The sequence below is a fragment of the Cetorhinus maximus genome, unplaced genomic scaffold (assembly GCF_964194155.1).
Source record: "Cetorhinus maximus unplaced genomic scaffold, sCetMax3.hap1.1 HAP1_SCAFFOLD_4296, whole genome shotgun sequence".
In the NCBI taxonomy this organism is placed as follows: domain Eukaryota; kingdom Metazoa; phylum Chordata; class Chondrichthyes; order Lamniformes; family Cetorhinidae; genus Cetorhinus; species Cetorhinus maximus.
Window position 1 is genome coordinate 1 of NW_027600200.1, and position 17,378 is coordinate 17,378.

Here is a 17,378-nt window from a genome sequence, read left to right on the forward strand (position 1 = left end):
ACAGAGATAGGGAGGGTCGTAGGGGCTGGAGGAGGTTACAGAGTTAGGGAGGGTTGTAGGGGCTGGAGGAGGTTACAGAGATAGGGAGGGTTGTGTGGGTCAGTGAGTGGGATTGATGGTGAATGGGACACGGGTGGGGTGGAGTTGGGGGTGTGGGCAGTGGCGGAGGGGGTGGTTTGGTTGTGTCCTGAGTCGATGGGTCGCGTAAGCGACCCGCTTGTGTGAGGGAGGGAGGGGGCTGGGAGACAGCTGTGCCCCTCACAGCCTCCCTCCCGCCCGCTCCCCCTGACCCCTGGCTCTGTTTTGTAATGTTTCGTTGCCTCTCTCTCTCTCTCTCTCTCTCTCTCCCCTGCCCCCTGCAGTGCCCACAGTCGGCGCCTGTACCCTGCACTGCCTGAACGGAGGGAGCTGCTTCCTGAACGAGAGGAGCCAGGCCAAGTGCAAGTGCCAACCCCGCTACACGGGAGAGCGGTGCGAGACTGACCAGTGCCGGGACTACTGCCTAAACGGAGGCACCTGCACTGCCTCCCCGTCAGGTGAGAGCTTCAGCTGATCATCTCTCCCTCTCCCTGCGCGCGCTCTCCCTCCCTTTCCCCGCCGTGCGTGCTCTCTCCCTCTCCCTGCGCGTGCTCTCTCCCTCTCCCCACCGCGCGCGCTCTCTCCCTCTCCCCGGCGCGCGCGCTCTCTCCCTCTCCCCGCCGCGCGCGCTCTCTCCCTCTCCCGGCCGCGCGCTCTCTCCCTCTCCCGGCCGCGCGCTCTCTCCCTCTCCCCGCCGCGCGCGCTCTCACCCCTCTCTCCCCGCCGCGCGCTCTCACCCCTGTCTCCCCGCCGCACGCGCTCTCTCCCTCTCCCTGCCCCGCGCTCCAACCCCTCTCTCCCCGCCGCACGCGCTCTCTCCCTCTCCCCGCCGCGCGCTCTCTCCCTCTCCCCGCCGCGCGCGCTCTCTCCCCCTCCCCGCCGCGCGCTCTCACCCCTCTCTCCCCGCCGCGCGCCCTCTCTCCCTCTCCCTGCCGCGCGCTCTCTCCCTCTCCCAGCCACGCGCTCTCTCCCTCTCCCGGCCGCGCGCTCTCTCCCTCTCCCCGCCGCGCGCACTCTCTCCCTCTCCCTGCCGCACGCTCTCTCCCTCTCCCGGCCGCGCGCTCTCTCCCTCTCCCGGCCGCGCGCTCTCTCCCTCTCCCAGCCGCGCGCTCTCTCCCTCTCCCAGCCGCGCACTCTCTCCCTCTCCCAGCCGCGCGCTCTCACCCCTCTCTCCCCGCCGCGCGCTCTCTCCCTCTCCCGGCCGCGCGCTCTCTCCCTCTCCCTGCCGCACGCTCTCTCCATCTCCCGGCCGCGCGCTCTCACCCCTCTCTCACCGCCGCGCGCTCTCACCTCTCTCCCCCCGCCGCGCGCTCTCACCCCTCTCTCACCGCCGCGCGCTCTCACCTCTCTCCCCGCCGCGCACGCTCTCTCTCCCTCTCCCTGCCGCGCGCTCTCTCCCTCTCCCTGCCGCGCGCGCTCTCTCCCTCTCCCTGCCGCGCGCGCTCTCTCCCTCTCCCTGCCGCGCGCGCTCTCTCCCTCTCCCTGCTGCGCGCTCTCTCCCTCTCCCTGCCCCACGCGCGCTCTCCCTCTCCCTGCCGCGCGCTCTCTCTCCCTCTCCCTGCCGTGCGCGCTCTCTCCCTCTCCCTGCCGCGCGCGCTCTCTCCTTCTCCCTGCCCCGCGCGCGCTCTCCCTCTCCCCGCCGCGCACGCTCTCTCCCTCTCCCCGCCGGGTGCGCTCGCTTACACTCACTCTCTCTCCCTCGCTCTCCCTCTCTCTCTCCCCGTCTCTCCCTCTCTCTCCCTCTCTCTCTCCCCGTCTCTCTCACTCTCACTCTCACTCCCTCTCTCTCTATCTTTCTCTCTATATCTCTCTATCTCTCTCTATATCTCTCTATACCTCCCTCTCTCTCTCTCTCTCTCTCTCCCCCCTTCTCCCCCTCTCTCTCTCTCTCTCTCTCTCTCTCTGGCGCTCGCTTGGGTGCTGTGCGCTGTCTCGTTGGGCCCTCACCCACCCCGTCGCCTGCTCTCCGTATGGTGGATGTGAGCTGGTTTGCGCTCTGTGTGTTGTTGGTTATATACGTGGTAAGTGTTTTCTCTGTACCCGCTGTAGGAATGCCAACCTGCCGATGCCTGAACGGATTCACGGGGCCCAACTGCTGGAAGAAAGTGTGTGACGATTACTGTAAAAACGGAGTTCCCTGCACAGTGAACTCGGGCAATCAGCCAAACTGTCGCTGTCCTGAAGGCATTGACGGAGAACGGTGTCAATATCGTACGTAGCACCCGTTCGGCTGTCTCTTTGTATGTGTGTGTGTGTGTCTGCCTGTGTGAGAATCAGCCTGTCTGTGTCCATGTCGGTGTGTGTGTCCATCTGCCTGTGCCTGTGTCTCTGTGTGTGTCTATCTGTCTGCCTCTGTGCGTGTGTCTATCTGTCCATGCACGTGTCTGTGTGTGTGTCAGCCTGCCTCTGTGTGTGCGTGTCTTTCCATCTGAGCCTTTGCGTGTCTGTCTCTGTGCGTGTGTGTGTGTCTGTGTGCATCAGCCTGCCTCTGTGCGTGCGTGTGTGTGTGTGTATCTGTCTCTGTGTGTGGCGTGTGTCTATCTGTACGTGTGCGTGCGCGCGTGTCTGTCTCTGTGTGTGCGCGCCTGTCGCCTGTTCGTGTTGTGTGTGCGCCTGTCGCTTGTTCGTGTGTGTGTCCGTCTGTCTCTGTGCGTATGTGTGCCTGTCGCTGTGTGTGCCTGTTGCTGTGTTCGTGTGTGTGTGTCCATCTGTCCGTCTGTCTCTGCGTATGTGTGCCAGTCGCTGTGTGCGTCTGTCGCTGCGTGCGAGTGCCTGTCGCTGCGTGCGAGTGCCTGTCGCTGCGTGCGAATGGGTGTGTCTCGGTGTGTGTCTGTATATGTGTCGCAGTGTGTGTGTGTCCCTGCTCGCGTGTGTCTTGTTATCACCGTAGATGCGTGAGCAGATGAGGCTGGTCTGTCGGGATGAGGTGTTAAACAGAGGCCACCGTCCTCCACTGCTGGGATTGGAGCACTGGAGTTTCTCCTGCCTCTGTTCCAACACCACAGCATTGATCACCCTTCAGAGGCAAACTCTGCCCCTCTCCACCACGCAGCCCAACTGCCTCCCATGTTGACAATGTAATCGCTGATGAGCCTGTTGTGGAAATCAATCCAGGCGGAAAAAGATCACATTCCTTCTTCACACTCCCTCAGCACTGACCCTCCGACAGTGCGGCGCTCCCTCAGCGCTGACCCTCCGACAGTGCGGCGCTCCCTCGGCGCTGACCCTCCGACAGTGCGGCGCTCCCTCAGCACTGACCCTCCGACAGTGCGGCGCTCCCTCAGCACTGACCCTCCGACAGTGCGGCGCTCCCTCAGCGCTGACCCTCCGACAGTGCGGCGCTCCCTCAGCGCTGACCCTCCGACAGTGCGGCGCTCCCTCAGCGCTGACCCTCCGACAGCCCGGCGCTGACCCTCCGACAGTGCGGTGCTCCCTCAGCACTGACCCTCCAACAGTGCGGCTCTCCCTCAGCGTTGACCCTCCGACAGTGTGGCTCTCCCTCAGCGCTGACCCTCCGACAGTGCGGCGCTCCCTCAGCACTGACCCTCCCGACAGTGCGGCGCTCCCTCAGCGCTGACCCTCCGACAGTGTGGCGCTCCCTCAGCACTGACCCTCCCGACAGTGCGGCGCTCCCTCAGCGCTGACCCTCCGACAGTGTGGCGCTCCCTCAGCGCTGACCCTCCGACAGTGCGGCGCTCCCTCAGCGCTGACCCTCCGACAGGGCGGCGCTCCCTCAGAGAGGGATACATTGGGGATAGAGCTTGCACAGGCACGGTGGGCAGAATGGCCTCTCCTCCCACTGGTCCTGCGATGAATTTGTTTACGTTGCTCTCTCCGAATTCTGCCTCTCTCTCTCTCTCTCTCTCTCTCTCTATTTTCACTCTCAACCCATCGGCCACTGACCCCCTTCTCTGCTCTTGACTTCACCCCATTCCCCCTCCCCCTTGCTCCTGTCTCCAGGGAGGTGCGACGGACTCTGCCTGAACTCCGGCAAGTGCCGCCTGACAGAGGAGGACATTAAGGAGTGCGTCTGCACCGCCCGCTACGAGGGAGGACGCTGCGAGGAGGACAAATGTGACCGCTGCAAGGGCGGACCCTGCTCGGTCACCGACAATGGCGGCGTTGTCTGCAAGTAAGGCCAGCCTCCGAGCCCCGTGCACCCCCCTGTCAGACCGACCTGTTCCCGGGGAGAGAGAGTCAACAAGGCCTCCCCCTCCTCTCCTCACCCTGACCACCCTCCGCCTCCCTGTCCCTGCAGCTGAGTCAACACATCGACGCTATTCACCTCGACCACTCCCCGCGGGAGCGAGTCCCACATTCTCCCCACTCCCCGTGGGAGCGAGTCCACATTCTCCCCCACTCCCCGTGGGAGCGAGTCCCACATTCTCCCCACTCCCCGTGGGAGCGAGTCCCACATTCTCCCCCACTCCCCGTGGGAGCGAGTCCCACATTCTCCCCACTCCCCGTGGGAGTGAGTCCCACATTCTCCCCCACTCCCCGTGGGAGCGAGTCCCACATTCTCCCCACTCCCCGTGGGAGCGAGTCCCACATTCTCCCCGCTCCCCGTGGGAGTGAGTCCCACATTCTCCCCACTCCCCGTGGGAGCGAGTCCCACATTCTCCCCGCTCCTCGTGGGAGCGAGTCCCACATTCTCCCCCACTCCCCGTGGGAGCGAGTCCCACATTCTCCCCACTCCCCGTGGGAGCGAGTCCCACATTCTCCCCCACTCCCCGTGGGAGCGAGTCCCACATTCTCCCCCACTCCCCGTGGGAGCGAGTCCCACATTCTCCCCGCTCCCCGTGGGAGCGAGTCCCACATTCTCCCCCGCTCCCCGTGGGAGCGAGTCCCACATTCTCCCCGCTCCCCGCGGGAGCGAGTCCCACATTCTCCCCGTGGGAGCGAGTCCCACATTCTCCCCCACTCCCCGTGGGAGCGAGTCCCACATTCTCCCCGCTCCCCGCGGGAGCGAGTCCCACATTCTCCCCGTGGGAGCGAGTCCCACATTCTCCCCCACTCCCCGTGGGAGCAAGTCCCACATTCTCCCCGCAGGAGCGAGTCCCACATTCTCCCCGTGGGAACGAGTCCCACATTCTCCCCCACTCCCCGTGGGAGCGAGTCCCACATTCTCCCCCACTCCCCGTGGGAGCGAGTCCCACATTCTCCCCACTCCCCGTGGGAGCGAGTCCCACATTCTCCCCACTCCCCGTGGGAGCGAGTCCCACATTCTCCCCGCAGGAGCGAGTCCCACATTCTCCCCGTGGGAGCGAGTCCCACATTCTCCCCGCTCCCCGTGGGAACGAGTCCCACATTCTCCCCCACTCCCCGTGGGAGCAAGTCCCACATTCTCCCCCACTCCCCGTGGGAGCGAGTCCCACATTCTCCCCGCAGGAGCGAGTCCCACATTCTCCCCGTGGGAGCGAGTCCCACATTCTCCCCGTGGGAGCGAGTCCCACATTCTCCCCGCTCCCCGTGGGAACGAGTCCCACATTCTCCCCCACTCCCCGTGGGAGCAAGTCCCACATTCTCCCCCACTCCCCGTGGGAGCGAGTCCCCACATTCTCCCCCACTCCCCGTGGGAGCGAGTCCCACATTCTCCCCCACTCCCCGTGGGAGCGAGTCCCACATTCTCCCCGCTCTCTGGGTAAAGAAGTTTCTCCTGAATTCCCCCGATTGGATTTATTAGTGACTGCCTTATATCGATGGCCCCCGAGTTCTGGTCCCTGTCCCCCAACCCTCCACCCCACACAAGTAGAAACACCTTCTCTGCGTCTCCCCGATCGAAACCTCGTCATGATCTTAAAGACCTCGATCAGGTCACCCCCTCAGCCTTCTCTTTTCTAGAGAAAAGAACCCCAACCTGTTCGGTCTGTCGCTTTTCAGCTCCTCGAGCCTGTTCCACTCGTCAGGTTTGACACCCTGAATGTTTGAAGGAAGGTTTTTGAAAAAAGCCTTTTATTACAGATCCCCTCTCAATCTCAGGATAAGCACATCAGTGACATTCGTACCACACAAGTGCCAGGCAATGACCATCTCCAACAAGAGAGACTCTAACCATCGCCCCCTTGACATTCAAGGGCATCACCATCACTGAATCCCCCCCACTATCAACATCCTGGGGGTTACCATTGACCAGAAACTGAACTGGGACAAGCCTTATAAATACTGTGGCTACAAGAGCAGGTCAGAGGCTGGGAATCCCTGCGGAGAGTCACTCACCTCCTGACTCCCCCCCACCCAAATCCTGTCCACCATCAACAAGGCACAAGTCAGGAGTGTGATGGGACACTCCACACTTACCTGGATGAGTGCGGCTCCCACAACACTCGAGAAGCTCGACACCGTCCAGGACAAGGCAGCCCCCGCTCGATGGGGCACCCCATCCACCAACATTCACTCCCTCCACCACCACCACCGACGCACAGGGGCAGCAGTGTGTGTACCATCTACAAGATGCACTGCAGCAACTCGCCAAGGGCTCCTTCGACAGCGCCGCCCAAACCCACGACCTCTACCATCTAGAAGGACGAGGGCAGCAGACACATGGGGAACACCACCACCTGCAAGTTCCCCTCCCGAGCCACTCACCATCCTGACTTGGGAATATAATCGGCCGTTCCTTCACTGTCGCTGGGTCAAAATCCTGGAACTCCCTCCCTAACAGCGCTGTGGGTGTACCTACACCACGGTCAAAATCCTGGAACTCCCTAACAGCGCCGTGGGTGTACCTACACCACACGGGGACTGCAGTGGCTCAAGAAGGCGGCTCACCCCCCACCACCTTCTCAAGGGGCAATTAGGGATGGGCAATAAATGCTGGGCCCACATCCCGTGAAAAGAATAAAGGTAAATAAATCTTAGCAGGAGGCAGTCACTCAGCCCCTCAATCCTGCTACCCCCATCCAGTAAGATAATGACTAATCTCCTACCCCGACTCCACGTTCCCCGCCCTGTCCCTCAATCTCCTTACTGCCCGAAAATCTTATCGCTGCCACAGTCCCGGATATACTCGTCAACGGGGCATCCACCGGGGTAGAGAATTCCAAAGAGTCACCCGCACCGCCCGAGTGAGGAAATTTCACCCCGTTTCAGTCCGAAATGGCCGAGCTCTTACCCAGAGACTGTGACCCCACCCCCCCTCCCCCTGCCCCCCTCCCACTTGCCCTTGCTGTGAGGTTGCCGCTGATGAGGGTTGGGGGTGCCAGGGTGGGTGTGGGGTTGTTGGAGTGTAGCGCGGCGGCTTCAGTCCGGGAGTCTTACCTGTGTATTATCGTATTCCCTCCCCCCACCCACCCCCCCACCACCCCACTTCCTAACACAGCTGCACGAATGGCAGAATAGGCCCGAGCTGCCTGACCTGCGACGGGTATTGCCAGAATAACGGCGCCTGTGAGATGAACGAGAGAACCGAGATGCCCGAGTGCAGGTGAGCAACCTTTTAGAATGAATCCTGCCTCCCGGTTGTAATGTTTTTAAAAAAAATACACTGAATGGGCCTCCTCCTGTTCCTGTGTAACAGGCTCGAGGAGGGGCTGAATGGCCTCCTCCTGTTCCTGTGTAACAGGCTCGAGGAGGAGGTTGGGGGCCGAATGGCCTCCTCCTGTTCCTGTGTAACAGGCTCGAGGAGGAGGTTGGGGGCCGAATGGCCTCCTCCTGTTCCTGTGTAACAGGCTCGAGGAGGAGGTTGGGGGCCGAATGGCCTCCTCCTGTTCCTGTGTAACAGGCTCGAGGAGGAGGAGGAGGGGCTGAATGGCCTCCTCCCATTCCTGACGTACTGTCTGGCCGCAGAGTAGCTGTGTTGCTGGTTTGAAGGTGTCGAGGACGCGGTTCAGGCCTAACTCTGGGCCCCCTCTCACTTTAAGAGGGGACACCAGGGGGGCCCTGGGAGAGGGTGTGGAGGCCATTCCCCAGAAGCGTCAACCCCCACCCCCCTGAGCCCACTATGAACGATAGGTCACTGAGCGCTGCCGGGGGAACAGAGCGACCTCAGAGCGTGCGCCCCCCCCACAACCCTGAAGGTGGCCAGACGGGGTGAGGTGGTGGTGCGGTGGTTTTGTCACTGGGCTAGTCGCCTGCCTGGGGTGGGGACACGGGGTTCAAATCCCCACCACGGCCGCTGGTGTTGGTGGGGGGGTGGGGGTGGGGGGGTAGTTGGAGAGGGGGCGACAAAAGCCAGGCCTCGCCCCGCGATGTCCACCAACCCGTGAGCAAGTTAGAAGCTAAGATGGCGGAGGAGCGACCCCACCGCCCGGAGAGCGAGGCCGGAACTGGGGGTGGGGGAGGCAGTCGAGTAACTTTTTAACCCAGAGGGCGGTGGGGATCTGGGGCTTACCGGCTGAAGGGGGGTGCCGGACCACGAAGGAACCCTCGTCACATTGGAGGACAGGGTCCCCTGAAAACACGAAGGTGGGCAGGATGGTAAGATGCGAGGAGGCTACAAAGGGATTGTAGGTGGGTCAAGCGAGCGGGGCAAAGACCGGGCAAATGGATTATTTATGGGGGAAAATGTCCATTTTGGCCGGAGGAACGAAAAGAGAAGCTTATTGTCTAAATGGTGAGAGATCGCAGAGCTCTGAGGCGCAGAGGGATCTGGGTGTCCTAGTGCATGAATCACAAAAGGTTAGTAATGCAGGTACAGCAGATAATTGGGAAAACTAATAGGATGTTATTGTTTATTGGGAGGGGAGTTGATGACAAAAGTAAGGAGGTTATGCTTCAGTTGTACAGGGAATTGGTGAGACCACATCTGGAGTACTGTGTACGCCGCTGGTCCCCTTATTTAAGGGAGGATGTAAATGCGTTGGAAGCTGTTCAGAGAAGGTTGAACCAGACTAACACCTGGAACGGGCGGGTTGTCTTATGAGGAGAGGTCGGACAGGCTGGGTTTGTATCCGCTGGAGTTTAGAAGAGGGAGAGGCGACTCGATCGAAACCTATAAGATCCTGAGGGGGGGGTCTCGACAGGGGGGGATGTGGAGAGGATGTTTCCTCTTGTGGGAGAATCTAGAACGAGGGGGGGGTCACTGTTTAAAAATAAGTGGGTGGCCCATTTAGGACGGAGACGAGGAGAAATGTTTTCTCTCTCCGAGGGGGGGCGGGTGAGTCTCTGGAACTCTCTTCCTCGAAAGGCGGTGGAAGCAGAGACTCTGAATGTTTTTAAGGCCGAGGTGGATGGATTCCTGATGGACAAGGGGTGGGGGGGGGCGATGGGTTATCGGGGGGGTGGGTGGGATGCAGTTTTCGGGTTACCATCAGATCAGCCACGATCGAGGGGCCGAGTGGCCTCCAGCTCCACTCCTGCTGCTCCTTGCTCCCACGTTAATGCGCATTCTGCTGAGTGTGGGAACCCACAGGGGCTGCGGACCGGAGCCCCGGCGAGGAGGGATCGGACTGGACCTCCCTGCGTCCTAAGGGTTCGCGCAGGGGGTGATGGGCTGACTGCGTCCTTGCCCGTCGGTTTCCTGAGTTTCTGGTGGAGGTGGCTGGGTGGGTAGAGCTCCCTCGGTAGCTCCACACCTCCCCTGGTCCCTGCCCCTGCACCCTCGGTGTGACGTCTCCTGAGAGCCTCTGTTTAACGGTCTTGCCTTCTGTGTTTCAGGTGTGTCGCTGGTTGGACAGGAGCACAGTGCGATGTCTTGGAAGCACAACCATCCATGGCTGGTAGTAAGTACTGCTTTCCTCATGTCCCGCTCTGCCTCCTTTCCCCTTGGGCCACAGTCTCCTCAACCTGCCCTTGGGGCGGGGGGTTTATTTAACCGTTCGTGGTACGTGGGCGTTGCTGGCTGGGCTGGGTCAGTGTTTGTTGCCCATCTCTAATTGCCCCCTTGAGAAGGTGGGGGGTGAGCCGCCTTCTTGAACGGCTGCAGTCCCCGTGTGTGGTGTAGGTACACCCACAGCGCTGTTAGGGAGGGAGTTCCAGGATTTTGTCCGTGTGGTGTAGGTACACCCACGGCGCTGTTATGGAGGGAGTTCCAGGATTTTGTCCCGTGTGGTGTAGGTACACCCACGGCGCTGTTAGGGAGGGAGTTCCAGGATTTTGTCCCCGTGTGGTGTAGGTACACCCACGGCGCTGTTAGGGAGGGAGTTCCAGGATTTTGTCCCGTGTGGTGTAGGTACACCCACAGCGCTGTTAGGGAGGGAGTTCCAGGATTTTGTCCGTGTGTGTAGGTACACCCACAGCGCTGTTAGGGAGTTCCAGGATTTTGTCCGTGTGGTGTAGGTACACCCACGGCGCTGTTAGGGAGGGAGTTCCAGGATTTTGTCCGTGTGGTGTAGGTACACCCACGGCGCTGTTAGGGAGGAAGTTCCAGGATTTTGTCCCGTGTGGTGTAGGTACACCCACGGCGCTGTTAGGGAGGGAGTTCCAGGATTTTGTCCCGTGTGGTGTAGGTACACCCACGGCGGCACAATCCAGGATTGTGACCCGGCGACAGTGAAGGAACGGCCGATATATTCCCAAGTCGGGATGGTGAGTGGCTCGGGAGGGGGAACTTGCAGGTGGTGGTGTTCCCCGTGTGTCTGCTGCCCTCGTCCTTCTAGATGGTAGAGGTGGTGGGTTTGGGCGGCGCTGTCGAAGGAGCCCTCGGCGAGTTGCTGCAGTGCATCTTGTAGATGGTACACACACTGCTGCCCCTGTGCGTCGGTGGTGGTGGTGGAGGGAGTGAATGTTGGTGGATGGGGTGCCCCATCGAGCGGGGGCTGCTTTGTCCTGGACGGTGTCGAGCTTCTCGAGTGTTGTGGGAGCCGCACTCATCCAGGCAAGTGGGGAGTGTCCCATCACACTCCTGACTTGTGCCCTTGAGTGTTGTTGGAGCTGCATTGGTGGTGAGAGAGAGAGAGAGAGAGAGTTAGTGGATGGGATGCCAACCGATGGGCTGAATGGTCCCCTCTGGTGGGTGGTGGTTCTGACACTGATAAACGTGGTCAGTGGAGTGAAGTGACCGGGCGCGCTGCCTCCCTGCCTTGACCTGATTAACAATTGCTCCTCGATCTGTTTCCTAATTCCAGAAACGACGTCGATAATTGTGCCAATAATTATACTGCTCCTGTTCATTCTCCTGACGATCGGTGGGATATGTTGGTACAAGAGACGTACACGAGGGTAAGTGTGAAAGAATCGCGTCGATTGTAGATCAAAGAAACCGTCCCTAACGTCCGAGCCCGTGTTCCTGCTCCCCCACTCCTGCCCCAATTCATATCTCTCCCCCCATCACCCTATCCTTCTATTCCTTTCTCCCTCGTGTGTTTATCCAGCTTCTCCCCCCCGCTTCAATACATCGACGCTATTCACCTCGACCACTCCCCGTGGGACCGAGTCCCACATTCTCCCCCACTCCCCGTGGGAGCGAGTCCCACATTCTCCCCCACTCCCCGTGGGAGCGAGTCCCACATTCTCCCCACTCCCCGTGGGAGCGAGTCCCACATTCTCCGCCACTCCCCGTGGGAGCGAGTCCCACATTCTCCCCGCTCCCCGTGGGAGCGAGTCCCACATTCTCCCCGCGGGAGCGAGTCCCACATTCTCCCCCACTCCCCGCGGGAGCGAGTCCCACATTCTCCCCCACTCCCCGTGGGAACGAGTCCCACATTCTCCCCACTCCCCGTGGGAGCGAGTCCCACATTCTCCCCGCTCCCCGTGGGAGCGAGTCCCACATTCTCCCCCACTCCCCGTGGGAGCGAGTCCCACATTCTCCCCACTCCCCGTGGGAGCGAGTCCCACATTCTCCCCGTGGGAGCGAGTCCCACATTCTCCCCGTGGGAGCGAGTCCCACATTCTCCCCGTGGGAGCGAGTCCCACATTCTCCCCGTGGGAGCGAGTCCCACATTCTCCCCACTCCCCGTGGGAGCGAGTCCCACATTCTCCCCGTGGGAGCGAGTCCCACATTCTCCCCGTGGGAGCGAGTCCCACATTCTCCCCGTGGGAGCGAGTCCCACATTCTCCCCGTGGGAGCGAGTCCCACATTCTCCCCGTGGGAGCGAGTCCCACATTCTCCCCGTGGGAGCGAGTCCCACATTCTCCCCGTGGGAGCGAGTCCCACATTCTCCCCGTGGGAGCGAGTCCCACATTCTCCCCGTGGGAGCGAGTCCCACATTCTCCCCGTGGGAGCGAGTCCCACATTCTCCCCGTGGGAGCGAGTCCCACATTCTCCCCGTGGGAGCGAGTCCCACATTCTCCCCGTGGGAGCGAGTCCCACATTCTCCCCGTGGGAGCGAGTCCCACATTCTCCCCGTGGGAGCGAGTCCCACATTCTCCCCGTGGGAGCGAGTCCCACATTCTCCCCGTGGGAGCGAGTCCCACATTCTCCCCGTGGGAGCGAGTCCCACATTCTCCCCGTGGGAGCGAGTCCCACATTCTCCCCGTGGGAGCGAGTCCCACATTCTCCCCGTGGGAGCGAGTCCCACATTCTCCCCGTGGGAGCGAGTCCCACATTCTCCCCGTGGGAGCGAGTCCCACATTCTCCCCGTGGGAGCGAGTCCCACATTCTCCCCGTGGGAGCGAGTCCCACATTCTCCCCGTGGGAGCGAGTCCCACATTCTCCCCGTGGGAGCGAGTCCCACATTCTCCCCGTGGGAGCGAGTCCCACATTCTCCCCGTGGGAGCGAGTCCCACATTCTCCCCGTGGGAGCGAGTCCCACATTCTCCCCGTGGGAGCGAGTCCCACATTCTCCCCGTGGGAGCGAGTCCCACATTCTCCCCGTGGGAGCGAGTCCCACATTCTCCCCGTGGGAGCGAGTCCCACATTCTCCCCGTGGGAGCGAGTCCCACATTCTCCCCGTGGGAGCGAGTCCCACATTCTCCCCGTGGGAGCGAGTCCCACATTCTCCCCGTGGGAGCGAGTCCCACATTCTCCCCGTGGGAGCGAGTCCCACATTCTCCCCGTGGGAGCGAGTCCCACATTCTCCCCGTGGGAGCGAGTCCCACATTCTCCCCGTGGGAGCGAGTCCCACATTCTCCCCGTGGGAGCGAGTCCCACATTCTCCCCGTGGGAGCGAGTCCCACATTCTCCCCGTGGGAGCGAGTCCCACATTCTCCCCGCGGGAGCGAGTCCCACATTCTCCCCGCGGGAGCGAGTCCCACATTCTCCCCTTCTCTCTGAGTAAAGAAGTTTCTCCTGAATTCCCCCGATTGGATTTATTAGTGACCATCTTGTATCGATGGCCCCCGAGTTCTGGACCCTCTACCCGCCTCCCACCCCAGACCTATTCTCTGTTCCTACTCGATTAGAATATTCATGCACTTAGCAATTGCAGCACTGACCCTCCGACAGTGCGGCGCTCCCTCAGCGCTGACCCTCCGACAGTGCGGCACTCCCTCAGCGCCGACCCTCCGACAGTGCGGCGCTCCCTCTGCACTGACCCTCCGACAGTGCGGCGCTCCCTCAGCGCCGACCCTCCGACAGTGCGGCGCTCCCTCAGCGCTGACCCTCCGACAGTGCGGCGCTCCCTCAGCGCTGACCCTCCGACAGTGCGGCGCTCCCTCGGCGCCGACCCTCCGACAGTGCGGCGTTCCCTCGGCGCTGACCCTCCGACAGTACAGCGCTCCCTCAGCACTGACCCTCCGACAGTGCGGCGCTCCCTCGGCGCTGACCCTCCGACAGTGCGGCGCTCCCTCAGCGCTGACCCTCCGACAGTGCGGCGCTCCCTCAGCCCTGACGCTCGGACACTCTGCCTCGGTTATGGTGTTCTCGTGCCTCGAGTGGGAGTTTGATACCTGCCCGGCGCGCGGGGACGAGAGACTGAGCTGCCCACTGAGCCACGGGACCTGTGATCAGTCACATTTCCCTGTCAATCTTGCACAAATTTACACAGTTATATTTTTACCAGGCAGCTCCTAATTATTCCATCCTGTGATATATTCTCATCCGTTCCTGCTTGGCAGAGTGATATCTATTCTAGACTCGATCGCCCCACGGAGACCTTGAGTGCTGAATTTATTATCCTAGCCCCTTGCCGATGGTGTGCAGCCTGAATTGTAAATACGAAAGGCTTCTCCGAGACCAGGCTTCCTGTCTTAGCAATGTATTCGATGCAGAAAACTGCCTGGGAGATTTATCTACTTGTTGGCGTTTTATTGCCAGGGGATTGGAGAGCAGGAATAAAGGAGTCTGACTCCAGTTGTACAGGGTGTCGCTGAGACCACATCTGGAGCAGTGTGAACAGTTTTGGTCTCCGCACTTAAGGAAGGACAGACTCGCGTTGGAGACGGTGCAGTGAAGGGTCACTAGATTGGTCCCTTGGGGATGAGGCGGGTTGGGGGTTGGGGTGTCCGGTGATGAGGGGGCTGAGTCAACTGGTCCGATATTCCCCGGAGTTTGGAAGAACGAGAGGCGATCCCATCGAAACCTACAAGATCCTGAAGGGGGTTTGACCGGGGTGGACGCTGAGAGATCGTTCCCGCTGGTCAGGGGGTGGGGGGGGAATATAAAACACGGAGTGTGGTGGGGAGACACAGTCTCAGGATAAGGGGCCGGTCGTTTAGGACTTGAGATGAGGAGGGCTGAGAATCTGTGGAACTCAGAGGGTTGTGGACGCCCCATCAGTGAAGACATTTAAGGCTAAGATAGACAGATTCTTGGCGTCTCGGGCGATCGAGGGATAGAGGGAGGAGGGCGGGGAAGTGGAGACACAGCCCAAGATCAGCCATGGCAGTATTTGGGCGGTGGAGCAGGCTCGATGGGCCGAATGGTCGTCCCCTGTTTCCTGTGATCTGTCTTGTCCGGCCGCGTGTGCTGCAGACATGGGCGAGCGAGCGGCAGATGCTGTCTAATGCGGACAAGCGTAGGCCGATCCGTCTTGGCACAAGACACAGGGAAAGGGCAAGACAGACTCAGTGACACAGGTCTAGAGAGTGCCAGGGGGAAGGGGGTTTTAGTTCCGAGGTGGGGGGTTGGAGAAGCTGGGGCCCGTTCTCCTCGGAGTGAAGGGGACGGAGTGGAGATCGGAGAGAGGGGGGTACGAGATGGCCTCCTGCTTCCCTTCCTGGTGTGTTGTTGTCAGGCAGCGTCCCCCTGAGTTTGCCGCGTGGAGGTCAGTCTGTGACCGGCGAGCTGTAGGTGCCAGTGATGTCGAGGTGCCCCTTGTACACTCCGACCGCACCAGGTATTCCTGACCCAAGTAACTGCCGGAGGGTCAGCGCTGAGGGAGCGCCGCACTGTCGGAGGGTCAGTGCTGAGGGAGCGCCGCACTGTCGGAGGGTCAGCGCTGAGGGAGCGCCGCACTGTCGGAGGGTCAGTGCTGAGGGAGCGCCGCACTGTCGGAGAGTCAGTGCTGAGGGAGCGCCACGCTGAGGGAGGGTCAGCGCCGAGGGAGAGCCGCACTGTCGGAGGGTCAGTGCTGAGGGAGCGCCGCACTCTCGGAGGGTCAGTGCTGAGGGAGCCCTGCACTGTCAGAGGGTCAGTGCTGAGGGAGCGCCGCACTGTGGGAGGGTCAGTGCTGAGGGAGCGCCGCACTGTGGGAGGGTCAGCGCCGAGGGAGCGCCGCACTGTGGGAGGGTCAGCGCCGAGGGAGCGCCGCACTGTGGGAGGGTCAGCGCCGAGGGAGCGCCGCACTGTCGGAGGGTCAGTGCTGAGGGAGCGCATATCCCAGAAATGAGGGGTATTCAGCAAGTCTGGACGGTGTTGTTTCCTTAATGCTCCATGTGTTTGTGTTTCAGCGCGAAAGGTTTCCAACATCAACGGATGACAAACGGCATGATGAATGTAGAGATAGGGAACCCAACCTACAACATGTATGAGGCCGAGCCAGATGAGGGAGCTGGGGAGCTGCTAGACGCGGACTACACCTTAGATCCTGACAAGGTAAGGCCACAATCTCTGCATGGCTATCTCGTCTCTCACACTCAGAGTCGGAGCTCTGGGGGTCTGATCCCCAGACGAAATTCCAGGTTGACGTTTTCAGATGTCAGTGCTGAGGGAGCCCTGGGCTGTCGGAGGGTCAGTGCTGAGGGAGAGCCGCACTGTCGGAGGGTCAGTGCTGAGGGAGCGCCGCACTGTCGGAGGGTCAGTGCTGAGGGAGCGCCGCACTGTCGGAGGGTCAGTGCTGAGGGAGCGCCGCACTGTCGGAGGGTCAGCACTAAGGGAGCACCGCACTGTCGGAGGGTCAGTGCTCAGGGAGAGCCGCGCTGTCGGAGGGTCAGCGCTGAGAGGGCACCGCACTGTCGGGGGGTCAGTGCTGAGGGAGCGCCGCACTGTCGGAGGGTCAGCGCTGAGGGAGCGCCGCACTGTGGGAGGGTCAGTGCTGAGGGAGCGCCGCACTGTGGGAGGGTCAGTGCTGAGGGAGCGCCGCACTGTCGGGGGGTCAGTGCTGAGGGAGAGCCGCACTGTCGGAGGGTCAGCGCTGAGGGAGCGCCACACTGTCGGAGGGTCAGCGCTGAGGGAGCGCCGCGCTGTCGGAGGGTCAGCGCTGAGGGAGCGCCGCGCTGTGGGAGGGTCAGCGCCGAGGGAGCGCTGCACGGTCGGAGGGTCAGCGCCGAGGGAGCGCTGTGACCAGTGTCACGTTGCTGTGTGTTAGCTTGTCCGCAATCGGCTGCCGTGTCTCCGACATTCTCACTGTGACCTGGCGCTTTGAGCATTGAGAAGAGATCGATTCATTGACTCGTTTGAAGGTTTGTAATGAAATCGATTTCACTGATTTCCTCATTCTCTCTGTCTCTCCTTCCCTCTCTCTCTCCTCCCTCCCTCCCTCCTCCCCCCTCCCTCCCTCCCTCCCCGCCCACCGCTGCCTCTGTGTCCATTCCTGCCCCCCCCACCACAGCCCACCAACTTCACCAACCCGGTCTACGCCACGCTGTACATGGGGGCTCACAGGAGCCGCAACTCACTGACCAGCACCGACGAGAACAAGGAACTCCTGTCTGCCAGCGGAGACGACGAAATGTGCGACCCCATGGCCTAGGGCTCCCAAGCCGCCCAGCAACACTCTGCTGCCCCTTTGTTTGGGGGGGTGGGGGTGGGTTTTTTTTTTGGATGGGTGGGGATGGGGGTGGGGGTGGTGGGGGGTGGGTTTTGCTGAGGGAACGTGAGGGAGGGGGTCTCCGGTGTCTTGGGAGGGGTGGGGGGGAGGAAGGGGCAGGGGGTTTTATTGAAGGAATAACATGAGCAGAAACCGAGCACTGTATAACTGTACAATCTGAAGGACTACTCTCCTGTGTGATTACAGTATTAAATATATATTATTTTCTTTGTTTTTTTTTAAAAAAAAATAATAATAAGAAGAAGGAAGTCTCTCATCGCTACTACCTCCAGCCTCACATTTCACAGTAGTCCTGCCGGGAGTTTGTACAATGGGGGCCCCCTCCCCCAAGCTAAT

The 17,378-nt window shown here is 61.3% G+C and overlaps 1 protein-coding gene across 1 annotated transcript; it reads left to right on the forward strand.

Annotated features, from left to right (window-relative positions):
* Positions 1–362: 362 nt before the first annotated feature.
* Positions 363–17,260, forward strand: LOC144678444 (low-density lipoprotein receptor-related protein 1-like; the record flags this gene model as incomplete). Its single annotated transcript, XM_078538222.1, has 8 exons — positions 363–536; positions 2,128–2,289; positions 4,039–4,210; positions 7,397–7,501; positions 9,673–9,737; positions 11,082–11,175; positions 15,724–15,868; positions 16,824–17,260. Coding segments are annotated over 8 exons (1,058 nt in total), but the record flags the coding sequence as incomplete, so codon positions are not given.
* Positions 17,261–17,378: the final 118 nt, after the last annotated feature.